Source organism: Astatotilapia calliptera, chromosome 15 (assembly GCF_900246225.1).
Source record: "Astatotilapia calliptera chromosome 15, fAstCal1.2, whole genome shotgun sequence".
Taxonomy (NCBI): domain Eukaryota; kingdom Metazoa; phylum Chordata; class Actinopteri; order Cichliformes; family Cichlidae; genus Astatotilapia; species Astatotilapia calliptera.
The window spans coordinates 8,931,840-8,946,892 of NC_039316.1; the positions used below are offsets into that span (position 1 = coordinate 8,931,840).

The window sequence follows — 15,053 nt, forward strand, 5'->3', positions numbered from 1 at the left end:
GTTAGCCCACATTTAGCACATTTTCCAAATGAATAGATCTTGTAGATCTAAACTGATTAGTTGATTCTCAGTCGAATGATCATTCCCTCCAAAACATGTCAGCATGATTTCATTGTATAAGTACTCGCATGCACAACTGTCTGTTCAATTGTCAAAATTGGTCAAGAACATAATACCATGAATACCATATATGAATTTCTTTGAATATTTGATAAATTGATGACAGTCATTGACAGTCAGGTGAAACTAGACTAAGAGGGAGTGTCACACACACAGGTGTGTTCCATGATTGTGTGCTGCCAAACACAGATATATAGAGCTTGATCAGGACCAGTCCGATCTCTGAACATGGATAGACAAGGCCAAGCAAACGGACAAGGGGAAGTTCTTCCTCGAGGAGGAGGAGGAGGAGGAGGAGGAGGAGGAGGAGGAGGAGGAGAAGAAGAAGAAGAAGAAGAAGAAGGAGGAGGAGGAGGAGGAGGAGGAGGAGGAGGAGACGACGAAGAAGAAGGAGGAGGAGGAGACGACGAAGAAGAAGGAGGAGGAGGAGGAGGAGGAGGAGGAGGAGGAGGAGGAGGAGGAGGAGGAGGAGGAGGAGGAGAAGAAGAAGAAGAAGAAGAAGAAGTGAGAATGCGTGGTGGAGGAATAGGGGGAAGAGGCCGAGGTGCGCGAAGACACTGTGCTGTCCCGAATGAAATTCAGGCCACAATTATAGACCATGTCATAAACCATTGCCTCACAATGGCAGAGGCAGGTCGTCGAGTGCAGCCTAATATGCCTCACTCTTCAGTCTCCTCCATCATCCAAACCTTTCGCAGGGAAAACAGGTATGGACTCCATGTAATCTATGATGGAATTATATGTTGTATAGGACAGGGCACTGTGCGTGAGGCAAAAAATGTATAACTTACTGTAGAGATTTTGTGTGCATCTGCCTACAGTTGTAGGTCTATACTAGCAGGTGGAGAGGACTAGTGGAATGTTTTGATACTAAATATGACAAGAAATGTATTGAACATATTACTGTAAACTATGGAATTACATAATTAGAAAATTAAGTTTAGAGTAGTATTCCAGTCACTGTGCAATGTTGCATTAGGATTGTGGTGAAGTTACTGTGAGTAAAATAATAATACAATTACACTGGTAACTTACTGTATTCTGTTCTTTTTGTAGGATTGGACGACAACCTCATGTGGGTGGCAGAGGAAAACTGCTCAATGAACAACAGGAAAGAGAGATTTGTAACATGGTGATGGCATACCTGCTTGATACCATAGAGGACAGGGCTGTGGCTCCCCACACTCTCTAGCAGATCATTACATGGAGAAACCTTTGGAATGCAAGCATGCTGATCCACACAGGTATGCACACAGGTGTACACATGGGTATTCACAGATGCGGACTACAGCTTTCTTGGCTGCTGCCTCAAAGCACACTGTGCGCTGTCTATCTTGCGTGCTGCACAATATCGTTTATTATTTAGTAACTATTGATATCTATGACTAGCTAGTTTATTGTGATGGTGCTTTTTTTTTAAATTATTATTATGTTGCTCTTTGTTGTTTGCTGTCTCCCCTGTTTTTTTTGTTTTTCTTTCTCTCCATACAGGTGACCCAGGAGTTTTTTTTTTTTTTTTTCTCTCTCTTCCCCCCCTTCTCACCGTCTCTTCTCCCCTTTGGTTTTCTTTCTTCCTCTCCCCCTCTTTCTTTCATTCTTTCCCCCTGTCCTATTAAAAAAAAAAAAAAAAAAAAAAAAAAAAAAAAAAAAAGGATGACAAAGGATGAACTGAAGCTCCGCCATCACGTGATGTCACATGCTGCTGTTTCTGATGTCACTTCCAAAAAGAAAAACAAAACAAAACAAACAAAAAAAAACATGGTGATGGCAAATAATGCCATCACATTGAGACAGATCCGTGATGCCATCCTTCAGGACAATCATATATTCCAGAATATAAACACAATAAGCATCTCCACAATAGACCGGGTTTTGAAGAAGCATCACATGACAATGAAACAAATCTACAGGGTACCGTTTGAGAGGAACTCTGACAGAGTGAAGGAGCTGCGCTACCAGTATGTAAATGTAAGCCAGTTACTGGTTGTCTCTTATTATAACCTTACCTGTAATCACAATAAGCAGTAGTTCTCTTATTTGGTTTCAATACCTCCATTATTCCCACTCCCCTTTCTATCAAATACCCCTGCAGTACTTCCTCATAGGCCTATCACTAGTTTAGAACCACTGGAGTAGTGGCCTGTAGTATATTGAACCTGTGGGGGAGAACAGGTAATTGTCTAACTGTAGTATATGACTCTTCTGTATGACTGATTTCATGTTCTTTACTCTATTTTAGAGAATAATGGTATTGGAAGGACATGAGACCCCTCACATCCTGGTGTTCGTGGATGAAGCTGGCTTCAACCTGGCCAAGGGCCGAAGACGTGGCCATAATATTATTGGCCACCGGGCCACAGTGGATGTCCCAGGTCAGCGAGGGGGCAATATAACTATGTGTGCTGCCATTTCTGAAAATGGTGTGGCCACTCACATCCCCAGTCTTGACCCATACAACACACACAAGCTCCTCATCTTCTTGGATCGCCTTTATACCGATTTTATCCCTGAAAATGAGAGAGGTCTCATAGGGCCTCACCTACCTATTTATGTAATTGTGTGGGACAATGTCAATTTCCACCATAGCCCACTCATTAGGGGCTGGTTTGCAACGCATCCAAGGATGGTCATGGGGTTCCTGCCACCTTACTCTCCTTTCCTCAATCCGATAGAGGAGTTTTTCTCTGCTTGGAGGTGGAGAGTGTATGAGCATCATGCTCAGGATCAGCCGTCCCTGCTCCATGCTATGGACGCAGCGTGTGACGACATTACAGGAGATCAATGCAGGGGATGGTTGCGGCATGCACGCCGTTTCTTCCCTCGTTGCATTGCAAGAGAACTTGGCATGAGAACTTTCTTTCCGTGTGAATAAAAAAATGGTTATAATTTCCTTGGTAGTGTGAGTGCAATCTGTGATATCAAACCTTGGAGGCTACTCTTTTCTGTTGTATATTGTTGGTCCTCTGCCATAGTGACAAAACATCTAAATATTTTGTATGACAGTACTCACACAATGCCAAAGGGACGATGCATTTTGGGGGCACTGACTATTCAGATTAAAAAGAAATGTAGTTTTGACACATGAGTGAACTGTTTTAGGAGAGATATGAGCTTTTGCAGGTGGACCATGTTGTTGTGATCAACCATCTTGGTTTATTTTGACAAAAGCACCAAGAATGATGAGAATGTCCGATCTGTGTCGAGAAATGAGCCAAAGCTATTGAGAAGGATCTTTGCCATTTTGGAGACACTGACTGTTTAAATGCGAAAGGGATTTAGATTGACGCCTGAGTGAACAGTTTTGGAAGAGATATGAGCTTTTGCAGGTGAGCTATAGTGTTGTGCTAAACTGTAAGAGTGTTTTGCCAAATGATCTTAGAGTTTTGAGAATGTAATTTCTGTTTCAAGAAATGAGCCAAACCAATGGAGAAAAACTGTAGTAAAGTTGAAAATGATGCTGTTATACTAACAAAAGATGAGATGAAATAAAAGGCTTGTAGACAGTGGGCAAACTGGCCCTCACAGTGTCTGAATTGGGAAAAGGAATTTAATTTCTGGGAAAAATCATTTCCTTTTGGTTTGTATTATGCACATAACAGCAGCTTTTTTAAAATTTCTAGAATCATCTGACACGAACATGTAATTTACACAAAGGATGGATGGGCGGCTCGCTTTGTTGCACCTGTAAGAATCGGTGATGTCACAGTTTGCTGGCAAACCTTGGAGTACTCATACCTGCGTTGTGCTTTCAGACGCCGCAGCTTAGCATGAAACTGTAAAAATAAACAAATCAAAAGGCAAAAAACCCTTATGAAGACAAAACAAATGACATTTATTTGAATGTAGTCATACAGTCTGGTTTAGTCAACACTAGCTAATAATTTTCTAGTCAATTCAAGCCCCCAAACATTGTAAATCCTTCTTTTTTACTTTTGCACATGTGGACTTCTCTTTGAAAAAATGTCAGTGCATTTCTTTCTGCCACATTCATACTGAAGTGATTATGAGCATCAACTGTGACACGAAATTGCAGCACACAAGGGATATAAGCTCGTTACATAACTTTGAAAGTAAATAGTGCCACAGATGGTTTTTGTTTTGTTTTAAAATGAAAATTAGATTTTCATAATGTCTTTATTACGAACACCAATAAAATTTAACATCTTAAATCATGTAGTTAACAAGAAATTAAACTGTAATTGGTAACATATCTCTTGGATCCTAGCTCTTTAGATCTCATAACTGCGAAATGGATTCATACAATTTCTAACATATTCAAGTTTTAATGATTGCTTTAAAGAAAAGCAATAATTACATTGCTAATACACCTCCATTCACATGTAAATATGTTATATAACACATTCTCCTGTAGCTAATGACCGAATACGCTGATAAACCTGTAATAACAATACAATGATGTGCATCCTTTAAATCCCCAGTGTGGAGCAGATGAAAAGCAATATGTTGGATGACAAGTTAAAATGTCAGAAGGCCACATTGTTTTCACTGTGAACAAATATTGAATTTCAGTGTGCACACGGATATTGCACAATGTTTTGTGTTGTTGAAAAAGCAAGAAAAAAAGTCTTCTTTCAACATAGTATATGATGTATACTATATATCATGATCCAGCAGGCCTGCCAGATGCTGCAAACCAAATCATAGTATTTCAGTCAGAATCATTTTAGTCAAGGAAAATTATTTCCATCTGCAGTCATTTATATTTGGCTGTATGGCCCTGCCCTTCTCCCTGCTCTTCAGTGTGTATACATAGAAAGGATAAGGCAGGGAGAGCAGCAACCTAAACTCCATAGGGCACAGAACAGTGCTGGCTTCAGTGACAACTGATTAAGTCAGGCATAGCTTGAAGAGGATGAGCAGGGGTGGAGGTGGGTTGCAAAGCAGTTTGTAGAGGAAGCAGCTTGCAGCTTGGATTGGCAGGCTAAAGCAGCTTTAATAGGATATATTAGATTTGCCAACTGCATGCTTAGAAGGGCATCAGCTGAGCCATCAGCTGATGTGGGCCGGAAAGAAAATCAGCTGATGCACTGGGAATGTGGGCTGAGTTTTACTTTATGGCCTGCCTAGACTAGCACTTTGAAGCAGTCACGACTGTCTGACTGTCAAAGGAAATCCTTTCTATCTGCAGCATTTTATATAAGGCAGTATAACTCCGTTTTAGGCCAAGCAGAGTGCAACTTTTTCCCCTTCAGTGTGAATACAGTGAAAGCCTGAAGCAGGTAGTATAGCCATAAATCCCCCCCCCCAAACCAACTACTCTGGGCAAACCTCCATGCCTGCTGGTGTGCACATGTAGAAAACCCAAGGTAGAGAGCGCACATGCAGCAATCGTGGGAAAGGAAAACAGACTTGTATGACGTGTAGTAAGACCAACTGAAGGTTCACAAATTTGCGGCTTTGAGGTAACACAACGAGAGAGTTTATAAACATAACTCAAGAGGTTATATCATAACATGTACATATGAGCCAGCATTGGAGAAAGCATGAATTTGCAAGGATGACAGTTCTTTGGCTGTAGGTCAGCAGAGCACTGATTATTGAAAAAACCCACGTAAAAACCCCTGGAGGCCTCGTCTGTATACTACTTAGAAGCTAATAATCCATTAAAAGAAAGGAGAGTCCCCGCTAGGATTTGGTTTCATGAATTGGAGAAAAAAAAACAAAAAAAAAAAAACACTACAGCAGTGGGAGGAAATAAAGTGGAGGCTGGGACTACACTTTTCAGTCATCTCAGCAGGGCTCTGTTGCTATCGACAACATCGAAGAAGGGGCCAGGCCTCGCTAACGAGGAGGAAGAGTGAGAGGAAGACCGGTTGGTGAATAAACCGGACTTTAGGCTTTGGAGTCTGCAATTGACATGACAGACTGGATGTTGGACAAGGCTAACGAGATGGCCGTATCTAGGTCCATGAAAGCTGGCCCCTGAGGTGGGTGTTACTTCTGTTATGGGAGTAGTGTTTCCTTTTCTTTCTGCCAGGTGAGAACTCCCAAATGGCTTCTTCTGCTTTAGCTTATTGATGCTGTAAATCATCATGGATGGGGATCAACACAATAAGGGCCAGGTTTAAGGCCAATCTGAAGTTCTGGTGAGGTTGTTGCTATAGTTTTTAGATATGCAGATAGAAGGATTACAGGAATTTAAGGATATAAGGTGAGTAAAGGCTCAATGTTTACAGTTTATTAGAGATTCTGAACAACAGTGGCTTTCTCTTGAGACATACAGCAGTTATGCAGAAGCCAGTAATCCACAAGAACGGGCTAAAACTGACCTTTTATCTGACCTGACCTTTGACCTGAATTGCTAAAACTATAAAAGTGGGAAACTGAAGATTAATTATAGATTAATTATCTCATACACTGATGAAGTGACTTTGCATGATCAGCAGGATGGACTATTATTTTAATTTTAGAAACCAAAAAAGAAGGATGACATTAAGTTTTTTGAGGTTTTATCATGTGCATGAATAGACCACAGTTCACTTTCACCACCATAAATTACATTAAGTGAATACCTTATCGTCTCCATCACCTTTAGACACATGCTTTTCAAACACGCTTGAACTCATACATATGCTCATTATCGGATTCTTCATGGCATGTTGAACTACTCACCTTCTCTGGAGATATCTCCTCATGAGTCCACCATAAATCTCACTACACAACAAACTTGGATTTATCTTACTGAAGTGCTTCTTTAGAACTCCATAAAAGAAATGTTTTTATTAATATGTAACTCAAATAATCTGAATAACTATAACTTTCAGCTCAGCAGTATAAATCCTTAAAACATCGTACTTTTTCTTAACTATTTTTCAAATTATCTTTATTCAGGATCTCAATCTGTTGTTATCACACTAGTGTGTTTTGAACTTAATTTTAGATACTCGTTTATTTAAATGTATTTCATAAGATTGTAAATCAAATCAGTATTTAAGAGTATTTGTATATTCTTTGTATCAGTATTTGTAAGAAAACATGAAAATGTTTTCTTACAAATCTTTTTTTCCTTTTCCCCCCTCCCTACCCTATGCATCACATAGACTGTATGTAGAAGATGCACAATGTGATGTTCCACAGGACCATTTCAAAGCCTCAGTTTTAGCAGCATGTACGCTGGCCCTGACAGAACAAATACTGCAACATGGGGGGGAAAAAAAGAAAAAAAAAAAAGAAAAAAGAAAAAAAAAAGCTAATAGGATAAACACTGCAAAAGCACTCAAAAAGTGTTTTGGGGAGACAATAAGGTGACGAAACAGATGCAAAAGTGACAAGATAACAGTAAACAGTTAATAGCAAACATTAATATTATATTAACAGCATTACATGCAAGTCATGCGATTAAAACTCTGTCTCCGTGCAAATCTTCACAAGTTTTGGTTTCTGTAGGATCTGCAGCTGCTTCGTCATGTTAGCATCTGCCCGAAAACACTACTGCTATGGTTTTTGAGATTTTTTTTGTAATTTGTTTGTGTTTTATTCAGCTTCTGTCATATTTTGTGTGATTTTGCAGTTGTTGTTTTGTTTTGTTTTTAAATTTGCTGGTGTATTCTTAACTAAGAGTGCATTTGACCTCTAAAAGGTAACCTTAATTATGGCTGTGACCATTTTGTGAGAAGAACAAGTCATCAAATTTGGATGAGAGGATGGTGTACTAAATTTTCATCAGCCATTATTATTAGCAAGGCGTATCCCTAAACTGTTTGGGTAAATCACTCAGACACAGACCTGATAATTACTGTTAACTAATGTAGAAATAAAATACTCACCAAAATTAAAGCGCAGCCTTTTTACATATCAACCACAGAGCCGAACTTACTATTTGTCAGATCGCTGCTTTAAAATGCTCAAAAAGCACCAACACCTCAAAGGTGTCTGTGAGGTCTAGTTCAGGGACTCAAATTTGCTCACTTTGGTCTAGCACAACATTAAAATTACAGTGTGCAGTGTATAAAATCTCATAAATCTCTATAGATGTCAATATAGGGAGTGCAGAATTATTAGGCAAGTTGTATTTTTGAGGAATAGTTTTATTATTGAACAACAACCATGTTCTCAATGAACCCAAAAAACTCATTAATATCAAAGCTGAATGTTTTTGTAAGTAGTTTTTAGTTTGGTTTTAGTTTTAGCTATTTTAGGGGGATATCTGTGTGTGCAGGTGACTATTACTGTGCATAATTATTAGGCAACTTAACAAAAAACAAATATATACCCATTTCAATTATTTATTTTTACCAGTGAAACCAATATAACATCTCCACATTCATAAATATACATTTCTGACATTCAAAAACAAAACAAAAACAAATCAGCGACCAATATAGCCACCTTTCTTTGCAAGGACACTCAAAAGCCTGCCATCCATGGATTCTGTCAGTGTTTTGATCTGTTCACCATCAACATTGCGTGCAGCAGCAACCACAGCCTCCCAGACACTGTTCAGAGAGGTGTACTGTTTTCCCTCCTTGTAAATCTCACATTTGATGATGGACCACAGGTTCTCAATGGGGTTCAGATCAGGTGAACAAGGAGGCCATGTCATTAGTTTTTCTTCTTTTATACCCTTTCTTGCCAGCCACGCTGTGGAGTACTTGGACGCGTGTGATGGAGCATTGTCCTGCATGAAAATCATGTTTTTCTTGAAGGATGCAGACTTCTTCCTGTACCACTGCTTGAAGAAGGTGTCTTCCAGAAACTGGCAGTAGGACTGGGAGTTGAGCTTGACTCCATCCTCAACCCGAAAAGGCCCCACAAGCTCATCTTTGATGATACCAGCCCAAACCAGTACTCCACCTCCACCTTGCTGGCGTCTGAGTCGGACTGGAGCTCTCTGCCCTTTACCAATCCAGCCACGGGCCCATCCATCTGGCCCATCAAGACTCACTCACATTTCATCAGTCCATAAAACCTTAGAAAAACCAGTCTTGAGATATTTCTTGGCCCAGTCTTGACGTTTCAGCTTGTGTGTCTTATTCAGTGGTGGTCGTCTTTCAGCCTTTCTTACCTTGGCCATGTCTCTGAGTATTGCACACCTTGTGCTTTTGGGCACTCCAGTGATGTTGCAGCTCTGAAATATGGCCAAACTGGTGGCAAGTGGCATCTTGGCAGCTGCACGCTTGACTTTTCTCAGTTCATGGGCAGTTATTTTGCGCCTTGGTTTTTCCACACGCTTCTTGCGACCCTGTTGACTATTTTGAATGAAACGCTTGATTGTTCGATGATCACGCTTCAGAAGCTTTGCAATTTTGAGACTGCTGCATCCCTCTGCAAGATATCTCACTATTTTTGACTTTTCTGAGCCTGTCAAGTCCTTCTTTTGACCCATTTTGGCAAAGGAAAGGACGTTGCCTAATAATTATGCACACCTGATATAGGGTGTTGATGTCATTAGACCACACCCCTTCTCATTACAGAGATGCACATCACCTAATATGCTTAATTGGTAGTAGGCTTTTGAGCCTATACAGCTTGGAGTAAGACAACATGCATGAAGAGGATGATGTGGACAAAATACTAATTTGCCTAATAATTCTGCACTCCCTGTACATTACAATCAACTGAATACTTTTCTCTTACCGCTCCCATTTCAAGTGTATAATCTAAACTATGATGGCCACCATAGGGCAAGGAAACCTTACTGTTGTTCATTTGTAGTGAGTGTAGGTTGTTAGTCCAATGTTTATCTGAGCAATTAGCATGTGTCTAGAGCTGGGCGATATGAGATTTTTTCATATCACGATAGGTTTTTTTCATTTCAGGCGATAACGATATCTATCACGATATAAGCCAAATAACTATATTTGTAAGATTTAAATGTGCCGTTGCTCACAAGTAAAATGTGAAATAATCAGCAGCTTGTTTTTATTTAAATATTTATTTCCCATAATAAGTTCAACAGGGTAGATGTACTTAAGGAACATGAGACTTTTTCAGATAAATAAAGGCAAATATTGCAAACTACACAAACGGCAGCCGCTAAAGCGTTTAAGTTTCAAAATAGAACAAACGAAACAGACTAAATTGTCAATTCCACTTAGAAACAAAATATTAATTCTAAAAATAAATCTTAGTTTGTTTTACAGAAGAACAGACAAAACTGACTAACTTTTGTCAATATCAAATAAACTGAGAACTAAAAGGAAATTCTCAATCTCTCCTTGTTGTATAGCTTAGCTTTTCAAACAGTTTTAACAGTTACTTTAGTCTGACAAAAGCCGAATGACGAATTAGCGCTTCCATTCAGAGACTGAGGCTACGTCTACACGTACACGGGTATTTTTGAAAACGGAGATTTTCCGTTTTCGTTTTAAAAAATAATCCCGTCCACACATAAAGGGAAAAATGAAGGAAAACGCTGCTATGAACATGCCAAAGCAGCAGGTGGCGCTAGATTCCTAACCGTGCAGAAATGTTGGCCAATCAGAAGTCTAGAAGCCTCGGTGGGAAAAAGTAAACAAAGCTGGGGCATAGAAGCAGAACAGAGTCGTATGTGTGGACGGACAGTAACTGTGTGTATATGTAAGCATTTAAACACTGCAGAGAGTAGAATTAACAGTATTGTAGAAATTCATTTCACCGAAACAATAACGTGGCGCACAGTGTGACGCATGCACCAGTTTATTGTATTTCCAGACTTGCTTTCGGCACAATTTACAGTGCACGCTACTCTGTTTTTTGTCAGACTTGAAATAGCCGAAATACCTTCACACTACGGAACTTCTATGGCTCTTCCGTTCGACAATCTCTCCGGCATTGGAACCATCATCTGTTTTCTCTTCGGTCACGCTCGGTTGATTTTTCTAGTCGGCACACTCATTTCCTCCATTACGCGCTGGCTCCATTACCCGCTGGCTGCTTCCCAAACAAACACACGTGCGGCTTGGCACTTGTGCTGTACGTAACAAGTCACGCGACGTGACGCTGCGGCTGTGATTGGTTCGGCTCTGCGCTACTTAATTTGGATTGGCTGACCTTTTTTTTTTTTTTTTTTTTTTTTTTTTTTTTTTTAAAGAGGACAAGAGCGGCGAGGTCTATCGCGATAGCTTAATTTCTCTATCGAGTAAAAGTTATATCGCGATACATATCGTTATCCTTCTATCGCCCAGCTCTACATGTGTCCATATCAATTTACTCTGGAGGAGTCTGTAAAACTTTGTGAAAGGAGTCTAATGCGAGTCAATAGGTCAGAAAAGCTCACTTCTGTTTGGTGACAGTGAGGTGAGCTGTTGAGGATTTGCTGAATTTTGCTGTTAGTAAGCACTGTTTTTGTTCCTCTTAGCTGCTGTTAGCCACTGTTTTAGATGTTGTTAGGCCCTGTTAGCTGCCATTAGCTGCTGTAAGGCAGCTTTACTGAAACATTCTTTGAAGCATGTATGTGGCCAGTCTATAGCCACATACATAAAATGTAATTAGGCAGCGTTGTAGTGATGTAGATCTTATCCACTGTATTCAAGATTGTGGGGCAAAACATGACAGCTTCCACAAATCTGCTCTTTTGTATGTTAAATGGATTATTTCTAAGTTTATCAGAGTTCATCAATTTATTGGAAGAAGTGATTACACACTAATCAGCTTTAAACTTTCAACTAAAAATAACTATATGATAATAATAATTATTATAATAACCTGTTCACCTGTTGTCACAATGACAGAAATTAGCTATAGAAACTAATACTTTTTACCAGGCTGTGAACCTGTTTTATTTCTGGTGTAAAATCCCAAGAGTTTCTGGTGGGTTAAGAGTTCAGTAGTTAAACAAGGATTTGGGTGTAAGCTTTAAAACACTATTACCAACCATAAACCCACTTTAGTATCATGTTCAGTAAATCCAGATGTTAATTTTAAAGTGAGCTAGTAGTATTAAGAACATATTCTGCTGGCTAATGTGAGCAAAAATAATAATTAAGTGTGCATTCAAATTAGTAACAACTAAGGCCATCAGCTGTTTTGCTTGCCAACTTTTTTCTTCATGAGTACAATATGTCACAGCTGCGCTTGAACTGCTCTGTGAGCTTCACAATGACAAAAGTAGTTTTTCTATATTAAATAAATCAGCCTGTGACTACAACCTGGCCACATCTTTCCTTCCACCATAAATCATTCGCCAGTTTAAGTTTCAGTATTCATGTGTGGAATCTCTTTTAATTAAAAGCACCATTGCAATATTTTCTACGCCAAAATCACAGTTTAGCCCACAAAAAACAATTGCCATCTTGATTAAAGTCTTTAAGAAGGTGATCATGAAAAAGATGGCTGAGTGCGGAAGAGAGTAGACGTGTATTCGTGAGCTCTCGGCGGTAGGCCCAGGAATCTATCTTTATCCTGACTTGCCCTCATATAATTCTGGACCATAGCAAGAGGCAAGGTTACTAAGGAAACTTCTGTATGGCAAGTTATAATTTGCGACACTCAAAACGAAAGAAAACGGCTAAAACTTCAGGACACCTGCACATATTAGCAACAAGAAATATGGCGGATGGGAAGGAGGATTTGCCAATTAGCAAATTACTCAATGCTATCAAGGACACTAAAGAGGACCTCACGAACCAAAAACAAAACAAACAAAAAAACCCCCAAAAAAAACGGCTGACATACAAACAACCCTGACGAAAATTGAATCCTCTCACAATGCGCTTTCAGAGCAGGTTGAGGAGATGGAGGCGTGAGTGAGCGCAAACAAAGACGACATTAAAGATGCACACAACCGTGTCGATAAAATGGAGAAATTGACAACGCAACTCAAAAGACAAAATTGACAACTTGGAGAACCGCAGTAGAAGGTCCAACCTTAGGATACTGAACATCCCTGAGCAAGCAGAAGGCTGCGACGCTGTTGGATTTTTGGAGAAATTTATACCACAAATCCTGGGGAATGATAACTTCACCTCACACATTACCCTTGAAAGAGTACACCGCGTTGGGAAGAAGTCTGACAGACCACGGCCCCTCATTGCTAAGTTTCTGAACTTCAGAGACAAAGAGAAAGTCCTCTGACTGGCTAGAAGTAGGGGAGAGATGACGTATGAGAATAAGAAAATATCTTTTTTCCCGGATTACAGCGCAGACCTGCAATGCAGAAGAGACGAGTTCCGTGACGTGGAACAGAGGCTGCGAGAGAAGGAGATTGAATATGCTCTGATGTACCCAGCGCAACTTCGCATCAGGCACCAGGGATCTATCAAAATTTTCCCCACTCCTGCCGAAGCGCAACGTTACCTGAAAGATCTTCCGAGTGATTAGACTAAAGTGATCTAATGTGATTTCAACAAAGCAATTCACTCTTATACTCTCAGATGAGAAGGCCTCCACTGTTAACTTTGGGGGTGGGGGCAAAATGAAGGAAGAAAAGACTATAACATCAAGCATTGACATAGAAACTCTCCATCCTCTACTTTTCAGACGAATTGGAGATACGACGTATGGTAATCCGGTATTTGATAACTAATAGAAATAATTGCTCGTTAGTCAGTTAAAATAATGTGTACGAATTCATAAAAGTACAGATTTTGTGTGCATTTATGATCATGATATCAACCCCCTACTGGATGAGTGTGATTACATTTTGATCAACCATTTATTTGTCCCTTATACAGTTATGTTCTATATCTGACTGTAAAATTCAGTACTTTGCTGTAAATATTTCACCAAGAGAAATGCATCTTTGCACCAAACCATGGAAGTCAATAAAAGGAATAGCATCTTCTATATATGCTATTATGAATGAAAAGTTACCTGACCATAACAAAGCGTGTATAAAAAGAAAATGGGAGACAGACCTGGGCCATGTCTATGAAGAGGTAGAATGGCACCATTTACTGGAACAGGCACAGACCATGTTAATTTCTACAAAACACAGGCAAATGCAATTTAATATATTTCATAGGATATATTACACCCCTTATAGGTTACATACATTCTTATTGTATTCTAATTTTTGCCTCATAACTTTTGCACTGTCCACTTCCTGCTGTGACAAAACAAATTTCCCACGTGTGGGACTAATAAAGGTTATCTTATCTTATCTTATAAAATTGATAATAATTATTCCCCCAAATGTTTGAGATGTAAGGTGACAGATTATGATCTCCTGCACATGCTGTGTCATTGCCCAGTGATAGAAGAGTTCTGGAGACGGGCCATTGAAATAATCTCAAGGGTAATGGGGATCCAAATTGAACTGGACCCAAAACTATAATTCTAGGTGACACAGGTTCTATTAATGTGAATTACCATAAGAGATATTTTATTTTACTTGCGAGTACTGCAGTGAAAAAATGTATTCTGCTATATTCGAAATCTGAAAATTCTCCAACATTGAGACACTGGATTAATGAGCTAGCGTCCTACTGCACACCTGAGAAGATATCGCATAGTGTAAAAGGGAAATATGGAACCTTTGAAGAAATTTGGGGCCCCTTCCTGGCAGTACTACCGTCTTTGGACCTAATAGATCATAGAGATGACGCAAATCCCCCTGGGTCTGCCTTGATTTGATCCCCGGTTAGGCCCTCCTGACTCGATTTCCTGAATGCTGCAGTTTTATCGTGGGGGATGTTGATTCCTGTGCATGAGAGTTTCTATAGAAACTGTCTGGATACACGAATGTGATGAGGTTGAGAGCCATACAGGGGTAAAGGGGTGGGGGGATGGTGGGAGGGGGTTTACATGATGTGTTTTGTGTTTTGCTCACTTTTTTTGAGTTCTTTGTTTCTTTTGTTTGTTTGTTTTTAAAAACAATTCTGTAATTATCAATGTTGTTATGTTATTATTATTATTATTGTCATCATTATTATTATTATGCTTGTATTTTCTGTGTTTGGTTTTCAGATGTCTGAGGTTATCCTTGAAAGGCATAGATACAAGAGTGTGTACCTGGGAGTGCTTCTGTGGTCACAATGGCCTGCCATGTTGTG

General features: G+C 39.6%; 1 protein-coding gene across 1 annotated transcript; it reads left to right on the plus strand.

The window, feature by feature from the left end:
* The first annotated feature begins 1,857 nt into the window (after positions 1-1,857).
* On the plus strand, positions 1,858-3,580 carry LOC113006890 (uncharacterized). Its single transcript, XM_026143128.1, has 2 exons — positions 1,858-2,088; positions 2,360-3,580. The coding sequence occupies exons 1-2, from the start codon at positions 1,879-1,881 to the stop codon at positions 2,990-2,992; spliced, it is 843 nt and encodes a 280-aa protein (XP_025998913.1). The 5' UTR covers positions 1,858-1,878; the 3' UTR covers positions 2,993-3,580.
* Positions 3,581-15,053: the final 11,473 nt, after the last annotated feature.

What these genes read in the sequence shown, in the direction of transcription:
- LOC113006890 (XM_026143128.1), top strand. Translation starts at nt 1,879, where the DNA reads ATGGTGATGGCAAATAATGCCATCACATTGAGACAGATCCGTGATGCC. An exon ending in TGCGCTACCAGTATGTAAAT is followed by an intron (nt 2,089 to 2,359) that starts GTAAGCCAGTTA and finishes ACTCTATTTTAG; the next exon opens with AGAATAATGGTATTGGAAGG.